This window comes from Lithobates pipiens, unplaced genomic scaffold (assembly GCF_037356315.1).
Source record: "Lithobates pipiens isolate NorthernLeopardFrog02 unplaced genomic scaffold, aLitPip1_a1.2 Scaffold_13, whole genome shotgun sequence".
Taxonomy (NCBI): domain Eukaryota; kingdom Metazoa; phylum Chordata; class Amphibia; order Anura; family Ranidae; genus Lithobates; species Lithobates pipiens.
In genome coordinates this window covers 362,238,067-362,256,590 of record NW_027507718.1, presented here as the reverse complement: position 1 = coordinate 362,256,590, position 18,524 = coordinate 362,238,067, and the positions used below count along the sequence as shown (strand labels likewise).

Sequence of the window (18,524 nt, the reverse complement as noted above, 5' to 3'; positions counted from 1 at the left end):
CAGCGGTTGAAGGGGTGGGGGGGTCAGCCTGTCAGTGCTCAGACCATACGCGGACTCTGCATCAAATTGGTCTGCATGGCTGTCATCACAGAAGGAAGCCTCTTCTAAAGATGATGCACAAGAAAACAGTTTGCTGAAGACAAGCAGAGTAAGGACATGGATTACTGGAACCATGTCCTGTGGTCTGATGAGACCAAGATAAACATATTTGGTTCAGATGGTGTCAACCATGTGTGGCAGCAAGCAGGTGAGGAGTACAAAGACAAGTGTGTCTTGCCTACAGTCAAGCATGGTGGTGGGAGAGTCATGGTCTGGGGCTGCATGAGTGCTGCCGGAACTGGGAAGCTACAGTTCATTGAGGAAACCATGAATGCCAACATGTACTGTGACATACTGAAGCAGAGTATGATCCCCTCCCTTCAAAGTCTGGGCCACAGGGCAGAATTCCAACACGATAACCACTCCAAACACACCACCAAGATGACCACTGCCTTGCTAAAGCTGAGGTTAAAGGTGATGGACTGGCCAAGCATGTTTCCAGACCTCGTCCCTATTAAGCATCTGTGGGGCATCCTCAAACGGAAGGAGTGCAGGATCTCTAACATCCACCAGCTCCGTGATGTCATCATGGAGGAGTGGAAGAGGACTCTAGTGGTAACCTGTGATGCTCTGGGGAACTCCATGCCCAAGAGGGTTAAGGCAGTGCTGGAAAATAAAGGTGGCCACACAAAATATTGACACTTTGGGCCCAATTTGGACATTTTCACTTTGGGGTGTACTCACTTTTGTTGCTAGTGGTTTAGACATTAATGGCTGTGTGCTGAGTTATTTTGAGGGATCAGCAAATTTACATGGTTATACAAGCTGTACACTCACTACTTTACATTGTAGCAAAAGTGTAATTTATTCAGTGTTGTCACATGAAAAGATATAATAAAATATTTACACAAATTTAAGGGGTGTACTCACTTTTGTGAGATACTGTACATGTAAAACTTATGTAGGTGGATTTGTTTCATCTCTGTGTGTCACCTGAGGCTGTTCACTTCACTGACTATATATGAGGGTTTACATCCACTTTAACCACTTCCCAACCAGCGCACGCCGATGTACGTCGGCAGAATGGCAGAATGGCACGGGCAGGTAAATGGGCGTACCTGTACGTCCCTCTAAATTTGCCGCCCTGCCATCGTGTATAGCAGTGATTGCTGTATAAATGACAATGTTCCCAAAAATGTGTCAAAAATGTCCGATGTGTCCGCCATAATGTCGCAGTCACAATAAAAATTGCTGATCGCCGCCATTACTAGTAAAAAAAAAAAATATTAATAAAAATGCCATAAAACTATCCTCTATTTTGTAAACGCTATAACTTTTGCGCAAACCAATCAATAATCACTTATTGCGATTTTTTTACCAAAAATATGTAGAAGATTATGTATCGGCCTAAACTGAGGGAAAAAAAAAATTTTTAATATATTTTTGGGGGATATTTATTATAACAAAAAGTAAAAAAATAATGCGTTTTTTTTAAATTGTCGCTCTATTTTTGTTTATAGCTCAAAAAATAAAAACCGCAGGGGTGATCAAATACCACCAAAAGAAAGCTCTATTTGTGAGAAAAAAAAGGACATCAATTTTGTTTGGAAACCACATCGCACGACCGTGCAATTGTCAGTTAAAGCGGCGCAGTGCCGAATCGCAAAAAGTGGTCTGGTCTTAAGCCAGCAAAATGATCCGTGGCTTAAGTGGTTAAGTTAAGTTCTATTACAATATTGTTATATCTGGGTAGACTTCATATATGCTTAATGTCCGGTCTGCCCTGTACTCATTTTGCCTCCCTGTGGCTATTTAATTTATTCAACCACAGGTTGAATGTGTAGACTATAATCTGAAAGCTATGTTGTTTAAAAAAGGTTACTTTTTATTAAGTGTTAATATCCCCTATTACAAGTATATATATTAGGAGAACATTACATTCTTTGAGATTCTGATAACCCTGTTATCTTGTACCCTATTACTCTCTACTTACACACATGCAGCTCTTCTCAAGCAGATCATATCAGAATCTGGGTGCATCTTGGGTTTTTTCTGCTGTAGTTAACCTTTCCCACAGTACCTTCTTGACCTCCAGTCTAATAAGGGGTCATTCGCTTTCGCTCTATATTTAGCCAATGCTCCATCCAGTATTATCCCCTTATCTCTTCCCCTCCCTCCTTTTTCCCTCCCTTTATCCCTCTCTTTCCTCCCAAGCCAGTCTCCACTAGTGCTTTTTAGCTGGCTACCCTTCGCCAATGCCTAAATGCCCAATGACAAAAACTTAATTTTGTTTCACTGAACATGAAAAGCCTCAACATTCCTGAGAAAAGAACATGTACATTGGGGGATCTACATTAACTAAGTGTAGCGGGGTCTCTTTAAGGACTTTAAAACTACTGTTCCCAGAACCCCGCTGGTTCCCAGGATGTTTGGAGTTATGCCCCAGAGACTCATGGGGGAGGGCATATAAGGAGGGGGAGAGGCCTAGTTCGCTCTTTTTGGACACCCCCCCCTCTCCTAGCAAGAGGAGGTCTGTGCTGCAGTTTCTCATTTTCTCATCCTTGCTGCAGTACACCAGAAGGATTGAAGACTCGGAGGTCGGTGGATTCCTGTTCCTAGACGAATTGGCAGAGGAGATGGACTTGGACTTGTCCGGGTGGTGAGAGCTGTTTAAAGACAGATACTTTATCTTTATTATTCGTTTGGATTACAAAGTTGTTCTTCAAGTGCACCACCGAAAGATTGCTAGCGAAAATTGTTTCACTGGACTTCCATCTAGATCAGTCAGGCCTGACTGCATAGGTAGATAGTGCTGGGTGTTAGTTTACCCATGCGGGGAAGTAGCTGAAAAAGGGCAGCGCTAGAGTTGCATAGCAATACTTTATTATGCTGATTACTCTGTTTATCTTTATTACTGGTTACTGCAGGGACCTGCTTATGTGTTGCAAACCAAATGTTCGATTCATGTTATTCCTTTTATAAAAACAACAAGTAAAGTCAGTTATATACTTTCAAAGATTGTCTATGAGCTTGAGTTATCCACCCACGCACACACACATATTTAGAGTATAAGCGATTTAATGTGGATTGCTAGATACTAACTGTGCCAGAGTGGGTAGAGCAGATTGCCGGGGGGGTTGGCGGAGCTGTGCTCAGGGCCCAAACCAAACTTGCGGCCCTCTTAAGTGAGGGTATCGCTATATAAGGATAATGTTGCATCCCCACAACATTGTATTTTATATATTTTGTGTGTGCTACACTTATTTTCCTGTGCATATATTTCCTCTACATATACCATAGCATATCCACAGACTCAAAATCCATGGTAGTCTCAATCCTTATAGATAGATCAGTAAACTGGCAATAAAAGGACAATAAATGGGCAGAAGGTCACCTTAGTTAATCTCTAATCCCTTGCATTTTCAGTGCAAGGGATAATTTAACCACTTCAGCCCGGACCATTTTGCTGGTCAAAGACCAGAGCACTTTTTGCGATTTGGCACTGCATCGCTTTAACTGACGGCGATCAGCGATTTTTATTGTGACTGCGACATTATGGCGGACACATCGGACATTTTTGACACATTTTTGGGACCATTGTCATTTATACAGCAATCACTGCTATATAAATGCAGTGATTCCTGTGTAAATGACATTGGCAATGAAGGGGTTAACCAGTGGGTGGCAGTGTAGGGGTTAAGTGTTCCTAGGGGTGTGTTACTAACTGTTGGTGGCTGGGCTTTCATTTAGTGAACACTGATCTCTGCTCCAATCACATGGAGCAGAGATCAGCTTCACTAGTTGCTAGGCAGAACGGGGAGATGTTGTTTACAATGGCATCTCTCCGTTCAGCCGTCCCGTGAGACAATCGTGGGTATGCCCACAGCAATCGAGTCCGCAGGACCCGCGACCGGTCTCACGGAGGTCCCGACCGGCGCGCTCGCGATGGCAGGGCGGCAAATATAAAGGGACGTACAGGTACGCCCATTTGCCTGCCCGTGCCATTCTGCCGACGTACATCGGCGTGCACTGGTCGGGAACCGGTTAAGGATAGTGAGTGATGACCTAAATGTTGCTTTGGACCCTTTTCCTGAGGTACCACCACCTCTCGCTTATGTACTTCAGCAGAATTAAGCATAGACTTGCCATGGACAGACTGCTTGATGTCTGGTGTATTTCACAACCTGACTGTAAAGATTATACATTTTATTCCTATGCATGTTCTTCTTACTCATGAAGTGACTATATCTATGCAACATCACAAACTTCACAGGGTATCTGCCTCTTCCATAGGTAACATCACACTCGCAGATCACATGTCAATTTCTTTCTCCTTACACCTTGGAGAAACATCCCCTAAAACAGGTGCAGGCAACCTTAAAGAGGTGGAGATCTACCTGAACAACATGGGAGAAGTCAAAGATGATCGAGAACAGTGTTACCTCCTCACACCTTATTTAAACCTCCAATTGCTACCGTGTTACAATCGTGCAGGATATATTAGACGTTCATGGCTAAACACAGCAAATCCAAAGGAAAGCTGCAGGTACACTACACTGCACCCGCAGTGTGGGTAAACCGCAGCAAATCAGTGTGAAAGTAAACCTATACTATTATGCCCAGTGTATTTCTTCACACTGGCCTGAAGATCTCTTCTTTCCTGCTCTACAGAGGAGGGATCGGCTTATGTGGCTCTTCGTCCCTATTACAGCTCCAACTTTACAAGCAGTCCCTCTGTATTGCACTCTGAGGCTCTGGAATGGTGGGTCAGCAAGCCACACCGTGATCTACCAGTCACCTGTCTGTGATTTACTAGATCCTGATCTGCAGGTTGCTGACCCCTGCCCTAAAATATGATGCAATGCATACCTAATGATTCAATTCCATAGCAGCCCACCTGAGTGACTTCTTTAACACCATTTCTACACCACATTCTTCCTCATGACAGTCTGGAGGTGTGATTGAAGGGGAATTGTGCCCTTAATTGTACCCTTAAATCTACTGGTCTGGGCCCGAATATGCATCGCAGGGTCAAAGCCATCTACTTTCATCTAACTGTGACAGTCTGAGCAAATGAACCCCTGTTAGACTTATTTTCCCTGCAAAACAGAACCCGACAGGTCTTTCTGTTATCCCTCTTGATTTTTATTTTTACACTCAAACCCCTGTTACTCCATATATGCAACAATCCCAATATCAAAGGATTTTCCACCAGTCAGGGACAACATAAACTACATCCCCAAAACAGCCATACCAAATCTAATGTACAGTAGGAACTTACAAGAATATATGGTACCTTCACCAATTTCAAAATAAATATTAGGAAACCACAAGCCATGAACATTTTATTGTCCACACAACTCCTTACAATTCTTCACCAATCCTTTAAATGGACAGACACAGCCGATACATGTTTGGGGACACATGTTAAACCTGTTACACCTCCTACAATATTTGGGAATCCCTGCTTTACCCTGTGCTTTCAGGATCATTCCTTCACAGCCCTGATCTCTAATGAATGTTTTAGACTGAGACTTCACTAAAAGAAAAAACTTTAAATGTATGCCTAAAATTCTGAACAAGAATGATAAGAGTAAAAGGGATGAACTCTCAGTGTCTGATTCCATTTCAAAATATGAACCTGTGGAAAACTGCCTGCGGATTTCAGCAGTGCATATCATTCACTCATTTACATCCCAACCGGGCATTCATGTAAAACATTTTACATCCATTATGTTTCTTTGTATTTTCTTTTCACTGAAGAATTAAAGATTCAATTAAAAATTAATCAATTTAAATGTGGACCGATGTAATCTGTACGGCCAACAGTACATTCAATAGTCCTAATTCTTTTCATGCCATACCATTTGAGTGGAGGTCTATCACAGTGGACTAACTTAAAATCTTTCCTACCCTAAACATGAGAATCCCCCAAAAAATGTAACTGCATTCCTATTAGTTTGCACTCCCCATTCACCATATGCCAATGTATTCCTCAGTTAGAACCAGAATATGCTATAAAATGATTATGAGATTCACACATTTTAATCACAATTTCCTATGCCCTCCCCGGAGTCATCACACATAAGATACATTTTTTAAATTAGGCAACTTATCACTTATTTTTCCCAAAAATGTTCTGACATTTATACTCCCAACAAAAAAATATCTGCATTGATGAGTCCCAACTCCCTAATACATTTTACAAGCAGACTGAACATCAAACAGTATCTCCATTGTAAACGTGCCAGATATGGGTTGAAGTTTTATAAACTTTGTGAGAGGACCACAGGCTACACATATCACTGCGTTTACAAAGGTAGTGAAAGCTGGAGCCCCCTGGATGTTTAACTTTGGGCAACAGTGGAAAAATAATGTCATCCTTATTTTATAAGGGATACCTCCTCTATGTGGACATTTTCTATATCAGTGTGCCTTTTTCTGCAGCAAACTGTAGCTGGCTGTACACTGTGACCAAATCACAAGGGGTTCTGTAAAGATTGGTTACCACAAAGATGAAAAGGGGGGGTGCAGCAACTTTGCATAATAAGGAACTTTTGACAATAAATTGAATGGATAAGCAAGATGTCCTTTCTTTCACCCGCCAAGGCGCCTCAGTAGGAATTCAGGGAAGGTCAAATCTGAGTCAAAAACCTCTTTACATTCACAAATATAATCTATACATGGGAGATGTAGATTTCATTGATCAAATGATAAAGCCTGAAATCTAACTATTTACAACATCTCTGCCTGCTGCCTGAACTGGCCTATTAATCGACTATGTTTATGCCTACCGCCTGGATTTTTCTTTTGCATGCATACTGACCACGTCTGTGCCTGCAGCCTAAACTGACCCTAGTCTGTTTATTGACCACTTTATGCCTGCCGCTTGGACTGATCCTTTGCTTGCATACTGACTACCTGAACTAATCCTGGCCCATTAATTGACCATGTTTCTACCTGCAGCCTGGAGTGATCTTTTGCAAGCTACTAACAACGACTCTTTCTTTTGCCTCAACTATGTTTCTGCCTTCCACCCAGACTGATCTTTTGCCTGAATACTGTACATGTCTCTGTTTTCTGCCTGAATTGACCCTGGTCTGTTTATCAACCACATTTCTGTCTGCCGCCACTGCTTCTGTACTTGCATATTGACCACCTCTCTGTCTGTTACCTGGACCTATCCTTTGCCTGTTTGCTAGCTACATCTCTGCCTGCCAACAGTACTGATCCATTTGCACGTCCCACTGACTAGGTTCCTACAAGACACCAGTCCCAGCCATCCTTTGTGACAACTGTATTACTGGTAGCACAGCATAGTTACGCTTTTGTTCACCCTTTGTTCATCTTCCTGTATTTCCTGGCCAGTGAACATTGAATTGTGCTATGGGGGCAGCCCCTTAGCAGTAGTTTAGGCCTGCTTGGCTTTTAGGAGCAGGCACTGCTGTAGGTGAAGCTACACTAAACTGTATTCCCTGACCACGTGTACAGGGGCGACATAACAGTACACTGTTTTCTATACAGTGTTGCTTGATTTTTTTGGTACACAAGATGCAATGTTGGGAACATAATTAATTCAAACTTTGAACAGGTTCTACACATGTGGTATCCTCACACTTGAGTAACAGAATGAGTTTTGGGAGTATACTTCAAAATATGTCCATGTTGTGGGATATGAATACCTTAATAATTGACAACTTTTTGTTAAAAAATGAATTTGCAATGTTCACAATACTATAACAAGATATTGCATGTTTGATTTTTGCAATTAGTACTTCAGGATACTATGTAAAACTGCTTAGAACTCACTATGCCTTTTAGAAAGTACATTGAGATGTTTGCTTTCCCTATTGTGGTAATTTTGTAGGTGTTTCCACTGTCTTAGTACTCACCATGCCTCTTACTTAATAGCATGGACTGTCTCCTTTTGAAAAATGGGTATTTTGAGGGATATTTGTACTGTCCTGGTATTTTAGGGCCTCAAGAAATGAGATAGGCAGTCAGAACATCAGGACTGATCAATTTTCAAACTCTATATATACCATGGTTTGTAGACTCTATAGCATTCACACAGCCTTAATAATATACAGATACTTGTTTTTTTTTACCAAAGAAATACAGCAGAATACATTCTGGCTTACGTTTATGAAAAAAATTATTTATTTGCAATGTTTTTTTTTGTCAAAAAAAACAAAACCCAGTGATTATATCCCACCAAACTACAGCTCAATCTATTCTTTAAAGTAGTCCATGCAAAAATTAAAATCCCTCCATCTGAAGCCTCCAACATTCTAAAACTAACCTATCTAGCCCTATAAAGAAAAAATCTGTATACATACCTTTTCTGCAGACGAACTGACCCAATCTCCAGCGGCGGAAGCTCTGATCCCACGCTTCACTGTCAGCCGCGGCTTTGCTGTGTGGGCAGGTGGAGAGGACACGTCCATCAACGGAAGCCCCAAAGTAACTCTATGGGTGACGTAATTTCCCATTCATTTAAGAGCCGTTGTTGGATGTGTACTCAGCAGGGCTTCCACCGCTGGAGATTGGGTCAGATTGCCTGCTGAAAAGGTATGTATACTGAGTTTTTCTTTACAGGACTAGAGAGGTTAGTCTTATGTCACATACACACGATCGGATTTTCCGTCGGTAAAAACTTGGATGGTTTTTCCGACGGAATTCTGCTCAAGCTTGGCTTGCATACACACGGTCACACAAAAGTTCTCTGAACTTTCGACCGTCAAGAACGCAGTGACATACAACACTACGATGAGCTGGGAAAATTAAGTTCAATGCTTTAAAGCATGCGTAGGAATTTTACGCATCGGAATTGGTACAGACAATTGGAATTTCCGATCGGAACTTTTTCCGACTGAAAAATTAAGAACTTGCTCTCAATATTTTTCTGGCGGGAATTCCGCCAGCAAAAGTCTGGTGGAGCATACATTCCGACAAAAAAAGCTCACATCGGACTTTTGCTGGCGGAAAATCCTCTTGTGTGTATGCGGCATTAGAATGTTGGTGACTATAGATGCAGGGATTATAGTTTTTGCATGGACTTCCACTTTAAATGTTTAAAAAGAGGGTTCTCTGTTTTTTGCATGCCTTTTCTTGGTTTCATTATAATAACTATGGCCTTGCCTGATATTTTAATTGAAAAATTTCAAAATTGCTTGGTTTGGTTATGACACTCCACTTGACTCATGGATACAAATGTGGCCTTTGGGTCCTTTTAAGTTGGACACCAGATGTATTGTAATACTGTAGGTATTATAAAAGCTCACAACTTCAGCTGAAAAAATCTCTAAAAATTTACCTGCAGCTTCCTGCCGAAGCAGCTGTCTATATTAAAATTTCTCAAGCCTAAAATTTAAAGTCTTGATTCCATATAGTTACACATACTGTACTTTCATTTGAAATAGGACATAGCTTATCACAAAGTCAACTTCTGGTTAGTGACCAATCCCTTATGTAAGTAATGAACTTATCTCACTTGTGCTACAATGTGACTATTAGTCACTTAATGAAAAAGAATAGTGGCATGAAAAAAAAACTTGAATAGAAATCCCAAGCTTCAAAATATGTAATACATTTAAAATATTTCCTGGTGTGTTCTGACACAACTTTTGTGTAAGTGATCATACAACTTGTGTGCATGAAACTAGGCTTACACTCTATTACACTGTAGTAGTTTTTTTTTAAGTTTTTAAAGTATAACTTAAGGCAGAACTTTTTTGTTGGATTGAGTAAGGGAGGATTAAAATACTTTTTTGTCATATGTGTCCCATTGGGGAGATTTCCGTTCACTTCCTGTCCCATAGCCAAAATGGAAAGTGAGAGGACATTCCTACAAATTGAGGTAATCCCCATGTGTCAACAAGGTCACCAGAACTAGTGTCCCCAGTGCAAGATTTTCCCACTATTGTAATGTCAACTCAAGATTTGGGATTTCCTTTTTTTTCGGTAATAAAGGTACACAGGACAAATAGAGAGGGTGACTCTCCCTAACGGGGCAGGCATGGATAGCAATAGAAACTGACAGGTGTTATAATCTCTTTCCACTCTATTTGAGACAAAAAAAAAAAGTTGCATGTTCAGAAATCAGGAATACTTACTCATACTTTGACAATTACTCATTCGTTCAGCACTGTACCCAAATGCATTATATATATAAATAAATAAATAAATATATATATATATATTTTTTTTTTTTTCTTTCTTTTTTTTGAGACAGAGAGTGCTTTCTTTAAGTGCCATTTACTCACCACTGGGTTTTTACATTTTTATATAAAAGACTGAACATTTTGAAAGAAAAGAAAAAAAAACATTTTTCTTAGCTTCTGTTATAAAACTTTGCATATAAATAATCTTTCATCATACAGTGCCTTGAAAAATTATTCATACCCCTTGAAACGTTCTATATTTTGTCATGTTCCAACCAAAAACGTAAATGTATTTTATTGGGATTTTATGTGATAGAACAACACAAAGTGGCACATAATTGTGAAGTGGAAGGAAATTATAAATGTTTTTCAAATTTTTTTTTCACATTTTTTACAAATTTTTTTTCCCCATTCTTTACAAATAAACATGCATGCATTTGTATTTAGCCCCCTTTACTCTGATACCATTAACTAAAATCTATTAGAACCAATTGCCTCAGAGGTTTGTTAAAGAACCTTAGTGAACAAACAAGCATCATGAAGGCCAAGAAACACACCAGACAGGTCAGGGATAAAGTTGTGGAGAAGTTTACAGCAGGGTTAGGTTTTTAAAAAAAATATCCCAACAGTTGAACATCTCACAGAATACTGTTCAATCCATCATCTGAAAATGGAAAGACACACAACTGCAAACCTACCAAGACGTGGGCGTTCACCTAAACTGACAGGCCGGGCAAGGAGAGCAATAATTAGAGAAGCAGCCAAGAGGCTCATAATAACTCTGGAGGACCTGCAGAGATCCACAAATCAGGTGGGAGGATCTATCCGCAGGATAACTCTTAGCCCTTGTACACACAGTCGGATATTCCGACAACAAAATCCGACGGATTTTGTCCGAAACTGGTGTTGCATACACACGGTCGGACAAAGTTGTCGGAATATCCGATCGTTCGTAACGTGATGACGTTATTTCATTACGATGGGACTACGTTCAGGCTAGTAGCCAATAGCTTTGGTCTCGTAATTTGATCTGAGCATGCGTGGCACCGATCGAAAGTCCGATCGGATCATGTTGTCGGAAAATTTTATAGCCCAGCTCTAAAACTTTGTCGGTCGGATATTCCGACGGAAACAGTCCAATGGAGCCCACACACGGTCGGATTATCCGACAACACGGTCCGATCAGACATTTTCTGTCGGAATGTCCGACCGTGTGTACAAGGGCTTAGACCCCATACACACAATTAGATTTTCTGCAGATTTTTGTCTTCAGATTTACCAAAACCATATAATCTGAGGTCAAAACTTAAGAGTTTACATTTCTATGCAATCAGGCAGGCCTTTGCACTACATGGTTTTGGTATATCTGAAGACAAAAATCTGCAGAAAATCTAATAGTGTGTATTGGGCCTTAGTTGTACACTCCACAAATCTGGCCTTTATGGAAGAATGGAAAGAAGAAAGCCATTGTTGAAAGCCATAAGAAGTAATGTTTGCAGTTTGCAAGAAGCCATGTGGGGTACACAGCAAACATGTGGAAGAAGGTGCTCTGGTCAGAGGAGACCAAAAACTTTGTGGCCTAAAAGCAAAATGCTATATGTGAAACTAACACTGCAGATCACCCTGATCACACCATCCCCACTGTGGAACATGGTGGTGGTAGCATCATGTTGTGGGATGCTTTTCTTCAGAAGGGACAGGGAAGCTGGTCAGAGTTGAAGGGAAGGTGGATGGAGCCAAATACAGGGCAAGAAAACCTGTTAGAGTCTGCAAAAGACTTGAGACTGGGGCAGAGGTTCACCTTGCAGCAGGGCAACAACCCTAAACATGCAGGCAGAACTACAATGGAATAATTTCGATCAAAGCATATTCATGTATTAGAATTGCCAAGTCAAAGTCCAGACCTAAATCCAATTGAGAATCTGTGGCAAGACTTGAACATTGCTGGTCACAGACACTCTCCATCCAATCTGACAGTGTGGGCTATTTTGCAAAGAAAAATAAATTTCACTCTAGATGTGCAAAGCTGGTAGAGACATACCCAAACAGACTTGCAGCTGTAATTGCAGTGAAAGGTATGAATACTTTTTCGCGGCACTGTATATTTAGGCTAACATGTATTTTTCTCAATTTCTCTGGTTAAAAATAAACCCTAATAGGTGTATATTATTTAGACCATGTAAAAGTTAGTTCACAAACTATGGTATTTGTTCAAATGTATCTGCCTATCTCATTTGTGACTGCCTATCTCATTTCTTGAGGCCCTAAAAAGTCAGGAAACTAAAAATCCACCCAAAATGAAACCTTTTTGGAAAGCAGATGCTCCAAGATATTTAGAAGTATTTATATTTAGTATTTAGATATTTAGTATGGTGACCTTTTTTGATTGTATTTTTTGCTACTTTGAAAAATTATTAAAGTAAATACAATTTACATTTGAACAAGTTTTATTTAACACACATCATAGGCATACTTACATTTATACCACAAAACACATCTTCTACTCCTCCCAGCTATGGGGAAATGACATGTGTGAGACTTTTTTTGCTGTCTTAGGGGCATAAAATCCAAGGAGCACCGTCAGGCTTTCAAGTGACATAAATTAAGCATCTGATTTTTGACTACCTATTACATTTGTGGAGACCCTTAAAATGTCAGAACAGTAAAACCATCCACAAAATGACCACATTTTGGAAATCAGAATGTCTACCTTATTTATTAAGCGACATAGGGAGTCTTTTGAAGATCACATTTTTGCCACAAGTTTATGGAAAATGAATGAAAAAAAATAAATATATAAATTTATTTTTTGCACAACAATGTAAACTAAGGAGCAATTTCAGACTTTCAAGGGACATCTAATTTCTTCACTACCTGTCACACTTTTGGAGGCCCTGTAATGTTAGGACAGTAGAAACACCAACAAAATGGCCACATTTTGGAAAGCAGACACTCCAAGATATTATCTAAGAAGCAGTGAGCATCTTTTAAAGATTTTTTTTTTGCCACAAGTTTTTGTAACGTGAAAATAAAATGAAAAATATATTCTAGTAATAAGATATTTTTTAACCCCCAGCATGGGTATACTTACAATTACACCACAAAACACATTCTGCCACTTCTTCCAAGTATGGGGATACTGCATACTGTATGTGAGACCTTTTTGCTGCTTAGCAGCATAGAGTGGACCAAAATCCAAAGAGCACTTTCAGGTAATGGACATACATTACACATCTAATTTCCTGACTACCTATTACTTGTTACTTTTATCCAAAGTCTGCGAAAGAGACTCCAGACTATCTAAAATAAAAAAAGGTTAATCTTGGCCTGTGCATACTATAATTTGGCTCCTTCACATAAGGCTTGCTCACTGTGGTACAAATGTGTTATTTCCATACAAAGTCTGACAAAGAGACACCAAAGAAGTGAGTTGGCTCAGTTCTATGATGTATATAACCTACTTCAGCAAAGCTGACATTTACAAAGAAAAAGGTGTATTTAAATTGCTGGCAAAATGACAGCTCCTACCTGCTTTCTTGTGTTTGTAAACAAAGTAGTTAGGAATTCCATTCCAAAATTTTTTTTTTACTTTCTGCTATAATACATATCCAAAATAAAAATATTTAAAAAAAACAAATTTCTTCATCAATTTAGGCCAATATGTATTCTGCTACATACTTTTGGTAAAAAAATCCCATACGCGTATATTTATTGGTTTGTGGAAAAGTTATAGCGTCTACAAACTAAGGGATACATTTAGGGACTTTTATTATTACTCTTTTTTAATGGCAGTGATCTGCGATTTTTAGCAGGGCTACGACATTGCGGCAGACAAATCTGACCCTAAGTGACACTTTTTGGTGACCAGTGAAACACGATCTCTCACTTTTCATCCCAGATAGATCAGTGGTGTGCTTTGTTTACATCGGCACATCGCTGATCCGTCTCTCCTGTGAACGATCGGCGGGTCAAGTCGGTCATCGTGGCCGTCGGACCCGCAGAGTGGCTGCTGCTGTGTCCAATCACTGTGGGAGCTGTGTGGCCACTAAACCGTGTGCAGGAAATCACGTACAGGTGCAGAATTTTGCACACCTGGGCCGCCCTGTCACAGTAAATGTACATGGGGTGATCCGGAAGCGGTTAAAGGAATTGGGTATTTTTAATGTTTCACTTTAAATGTTTAAAAAAAATCACTGATCATGATGCACTGCTGATCATGCAAAACCATGAATTTCTTTAGTGTATGCCTACATGTATGCAATTTTAAAAACTTTAAAGTTTTAAAAGAAAATGTCCGCCTTTAACCGCTTGCCGACCAGCAGCCGCTGTTTTACTGTGGCGGAATGGCACGGCTGGGCAAAACGATGTTACCTTACGTCGCTTTGCCTTTTGGCCACTAGGGGCACACGTGCATGCCTGCAGCATGTGCCCGGAATGTGATCGCTCGTGACAGAGTTAGAATCGGGATCTGTGTGTAAACATAAAAAAATTGCATAAACATCTGTGTGTAAACCGATAAAAATCGCAGATCGCCGCCATTAATAGTAAAAAAAAAAATAATAAAAATGCCATAAACCTATCCCCTATTTTGTAGACGCTATTACTTTTGCGTAAACCAATCAATAAATGCTTATTGCGATTTTTGTTTACAAAAAATATGTAGAAGAATACATATTGGCCTAAAGTGAGGAAAAAATAATTTTTTTGATAAAAAAATGTGAGATATTGATTATAACAAAAAGTAAGATATTGTGTTTTTTTCAAAATTGTTATTCGTCTTTTGTTTATAGCGCAAAAAATAAAAACCGCAGAGGCGATAAAATACCACCAATAGAAAGCTCTATTTGTGGGAGAAAAAGGATATCAATATTGTTTGGGTACAGTGTCGCAATTGTCAGTTAAAATGACGCAGTGCCGAATCGTATAAAAAGAATGGCCTGGTCATTGAGCAGCCAAATCTTCCGGGGCTGAAGTGGTTAATATTTTAAATATAGTTCTTGGCAAAAAATAGAATTACTAAAAAAATAACTGGTCAAAATATTTTCTAAAATACTTTCTTAATCTATTCAAAACCAAATGATAAAATAATTTTATACCCAAGTGAAACAATGGACCCAGGAAATAGCTAATATAGAACACATTGCTTGGATCAGCCATCCCAGACAAACCTTACAACTTAAAAATCTAAATCTATTATCAACTGATGCTACTAACTACTAGCTGGACCCTTGTGAATAAAATAATGTATTATAATTTAAAGATAGTTAAAACAGAAAAGAAATAACACTATCCAAAACTAAATAAATGGTTTCCAATACACTTTAGTTTGTAGTTTTGAGGAATTTTATTTTGTGGGGGTTATTCATAAAATTTGTGGAAGGTTATTTTGTTGTTCAGTAAGGGCAGTTCTGAACCTCTGACACCTTTGCAATAAGCCACATAGACACTGCATACAGTTAGGAACAACCTGTGCTGCTCAATCCAGGCACTAACAGATTTAGAATAAACATATTAAATTGAATGTGATTATATTAATCAGCCCTGTGACAAATTCCCTTTAATGGAGAATTCCAAGGCCATCTAGGCTTGCATTTAGTTATGGATCTACTGACGCTTGTAAATGCCTTAAAATTTGCATATTTTTAAAACTAATGACTTAAATTCATCCTGTTTACATACGCTTTAACATCTGACTACTTTTTTTTTTAAATATGCATGCAAAATATGCCCCAGGAAACATGATATTGATTAGCTCTGTTGTTTAAAGTTTTCGTGTACACATTTCACACAGAATCACTTAAATATGTAAATATGTGCTTATATATCACAAATTATCTTTATCATTTATTACATTTATCAAACATGCTGAAAGATCTTTGTGTGATTTGTGCAAGGAGAAACATTTGAAAGATAAATTTTAACTTGCAGCTCCTGTAGTGGTAAAAATTGGGGGGGATTTTAGATATATTACTGCATTTTATGTATGGCTGTCCTAATATTTAAGGTTCACAAAATAATTATGTAATGCTTCAGAAATATTAGAAAAAAAAAATGAACTTACATATTGTCCTCCGAACATTGTAGAGTAGGTTTTCTCACGCAGCACAGCAGCAAATTAGTAAAGGGGACTGCAAACCAAGCAGTTGTAGAGAATGCTCAACTCCACCCAATCTGATAATGAAAGGCACACACTAATCATATTCAGTTTGCTTAAAACAAAGAAAAGCACTTCTTGGTACCAGGTTTGTGTGCTAAACCATCAGTCATGTATTAAGTAACAAATTCATTTTGTAATTCAAATAAACGTAATCTTTGCTTTACCTGTAACAGATATGAAGACAACCAATAAGCTCACAGAGTTCCTAAAAAGACTCTTGTTAATCATTAATACTGTGACACATTATATTGTCCATATGCATTAAGATCATTTTTTTCAGTGTAACACACAATGATAGTGATTGGTAAATATGATAATAATGTATAGTTCTAGAACAAAATAAAATATAACGTGCTGTTTTGGAAAATAAAATTTGTTTTTCATTTTTTGAGGCAGTCACAGGTTGATGTACACAAATTAAATAACATTCAGTTTCATTTGTAATAAGATACCTCTCAGATTAAAAAAAAAAAAAAAAATATATATATATATATTAATTGGGAATATTAATATTTACAACCTACAGTTGTTATTTGAGTTTCTATGATTGTAAGAATGCGATTGTAATAAATGGGTATTTAGCCCATAGCAGCCCAATTTTAAATAAAGCCCAAGCTCTTATAAGTAAGCTCTACTCCTCTCAACTTTGGTTGAGGAAGTTGAATCAAGGAAGAGATTTCTGTTCCAATTTGGCATGCTATTAGACTGTAACTGTCCTGTAACCCAAATGTTCGGGTGCACAGTTGCTCAGAGGAATGAAGAAATGATTTGCACGTCTCTGCTCACTATCCTGAAATAAGAAATAAACCCTTTATTTCTGAGATTTGTTATGGAAGTGAGATATGCAGATACCTTCAGTTTTAGAACCTAACTCACAGATTTAATTTAAATTGAAATCAAGCTGGTCCAAATAAACTATTTCCTTCACTAATACATGCACCTGCTGTCAAAACTTAAAGTGGTTGTAAACATCACAAAATATGAAAAGAGGGTATCCTTGTATCCTTCTATAATGTATGCTTATCTGACCTAGGAGCACTATGTGTAATTTCTATCTGCTGCTTCATTGCTCTGCTAAATAAATCACTTTTGACAAATTTTTCTGACATCAAGAGAAAAATGGTGAAAGGGGAGGGATCTTCCACTGATTGACAACCTCAGCTCTGTCCCTTTGTGCTGTGTGAATGGGGGTGTGTCCTTCCCCTCAATCAGCTCTCAAACAAAATATCAAATAAATCTTACATTGTGCCGAGCAATAATCCCAAGCAGTGATGGGAAGTTAGCAGGCTGAGAGCAGATGTAGTGTGAAGATTTCCAGTCAAACATCCAACATGGACAGGAAGATAGATGACTGCCATCCATGGCGGGGAAGCTCCAAGGAACTCTAACCAGGAAGTGATGTCACCAAAAACTTGAAGTCCTCGGCTGCTGACCTGGAACAAACTGAAGGGACACCAAGAAACAGTACAATGAGTCAGTTAGTGGGGAGTATATGAGAAAGGGGTTGCATGCCCCGAAACATGTCATCCTGGTAATCGGCTTAGTGTACTGTTCCTTGGTGTCCCTTCAGAAAGGAACCTCTCTAGGAGAAGAGACTCATCACCTAAGGCTTATCATCAAAAACTGGAGTCTCACATAGTTGGTGGGGTGCCCCTAAGGGTGGCCCTAGCAAAGTTTTTTTTTTGCCAGTGTCCTATCACCTGAATTAGCCTGCGTCTATCCCCTTGTTTTTTTTTTCCCAAAAAAAGGCTAAATACAACATCTTCAAAAGACTCATGAGGCCTTTTGAAAAATACCATTCAGTGTCTGCTTTCAAAATGTAGTCATTTTGTGGGTGTTTCTACTGTCCTGGTACTCCAGGGCTTCCGAAAATGTAATACATAATCAAAGTAACAGATGTGTAATTTATGTCCTTTAGCCTGAATATACTCCTTGGATTTTGGGCTCCTCTATGCAGTTAGACTACAAAAAAGTTTCACATATTTGGTATCTCTATACTCAGGAGTAGCAGAAAGTTTTTTGGGATGTAATTCTAAGTATGCTCATGCTATGCATTAGAAATATCCTATTCATTAACAGAAAATACACTTTTATTTTCAAAAAACAGGTGGCAAAAATGTGATCTTTAAAAGACTAACCATTCCTCTTAGTAAAGACATAGGAGG

The 18,524-nt window shown here is 38.9% G+C and overlaps 1 protein-coding gene across 1 annotated transcript in view; it reads right to left on the bottom strand.

The window, feature by feature from the left end:
- ANXA10 (annexin A10) overlaps window positions 1-16,419 on the bottom strand; it is an 89,951-nt gene extending 73,532 nt beyond the window's left edge. Inside the window, exon 1 of the mRNA XM_077477169.1 lies at window positions 16,264-16,419. Within this exon, the coding sequence (XP_077333295.1) occupies window positions 16,264-16,281 (18 nt within the window). The 5' untranslated portion in view covers window positions 16,282-16,419. The remainder of the gene's footprint in view (window positions 1-16,263) is intronic.
- Window positions 16,420-18,524: the final 2,105 nt, after the last annotated feature.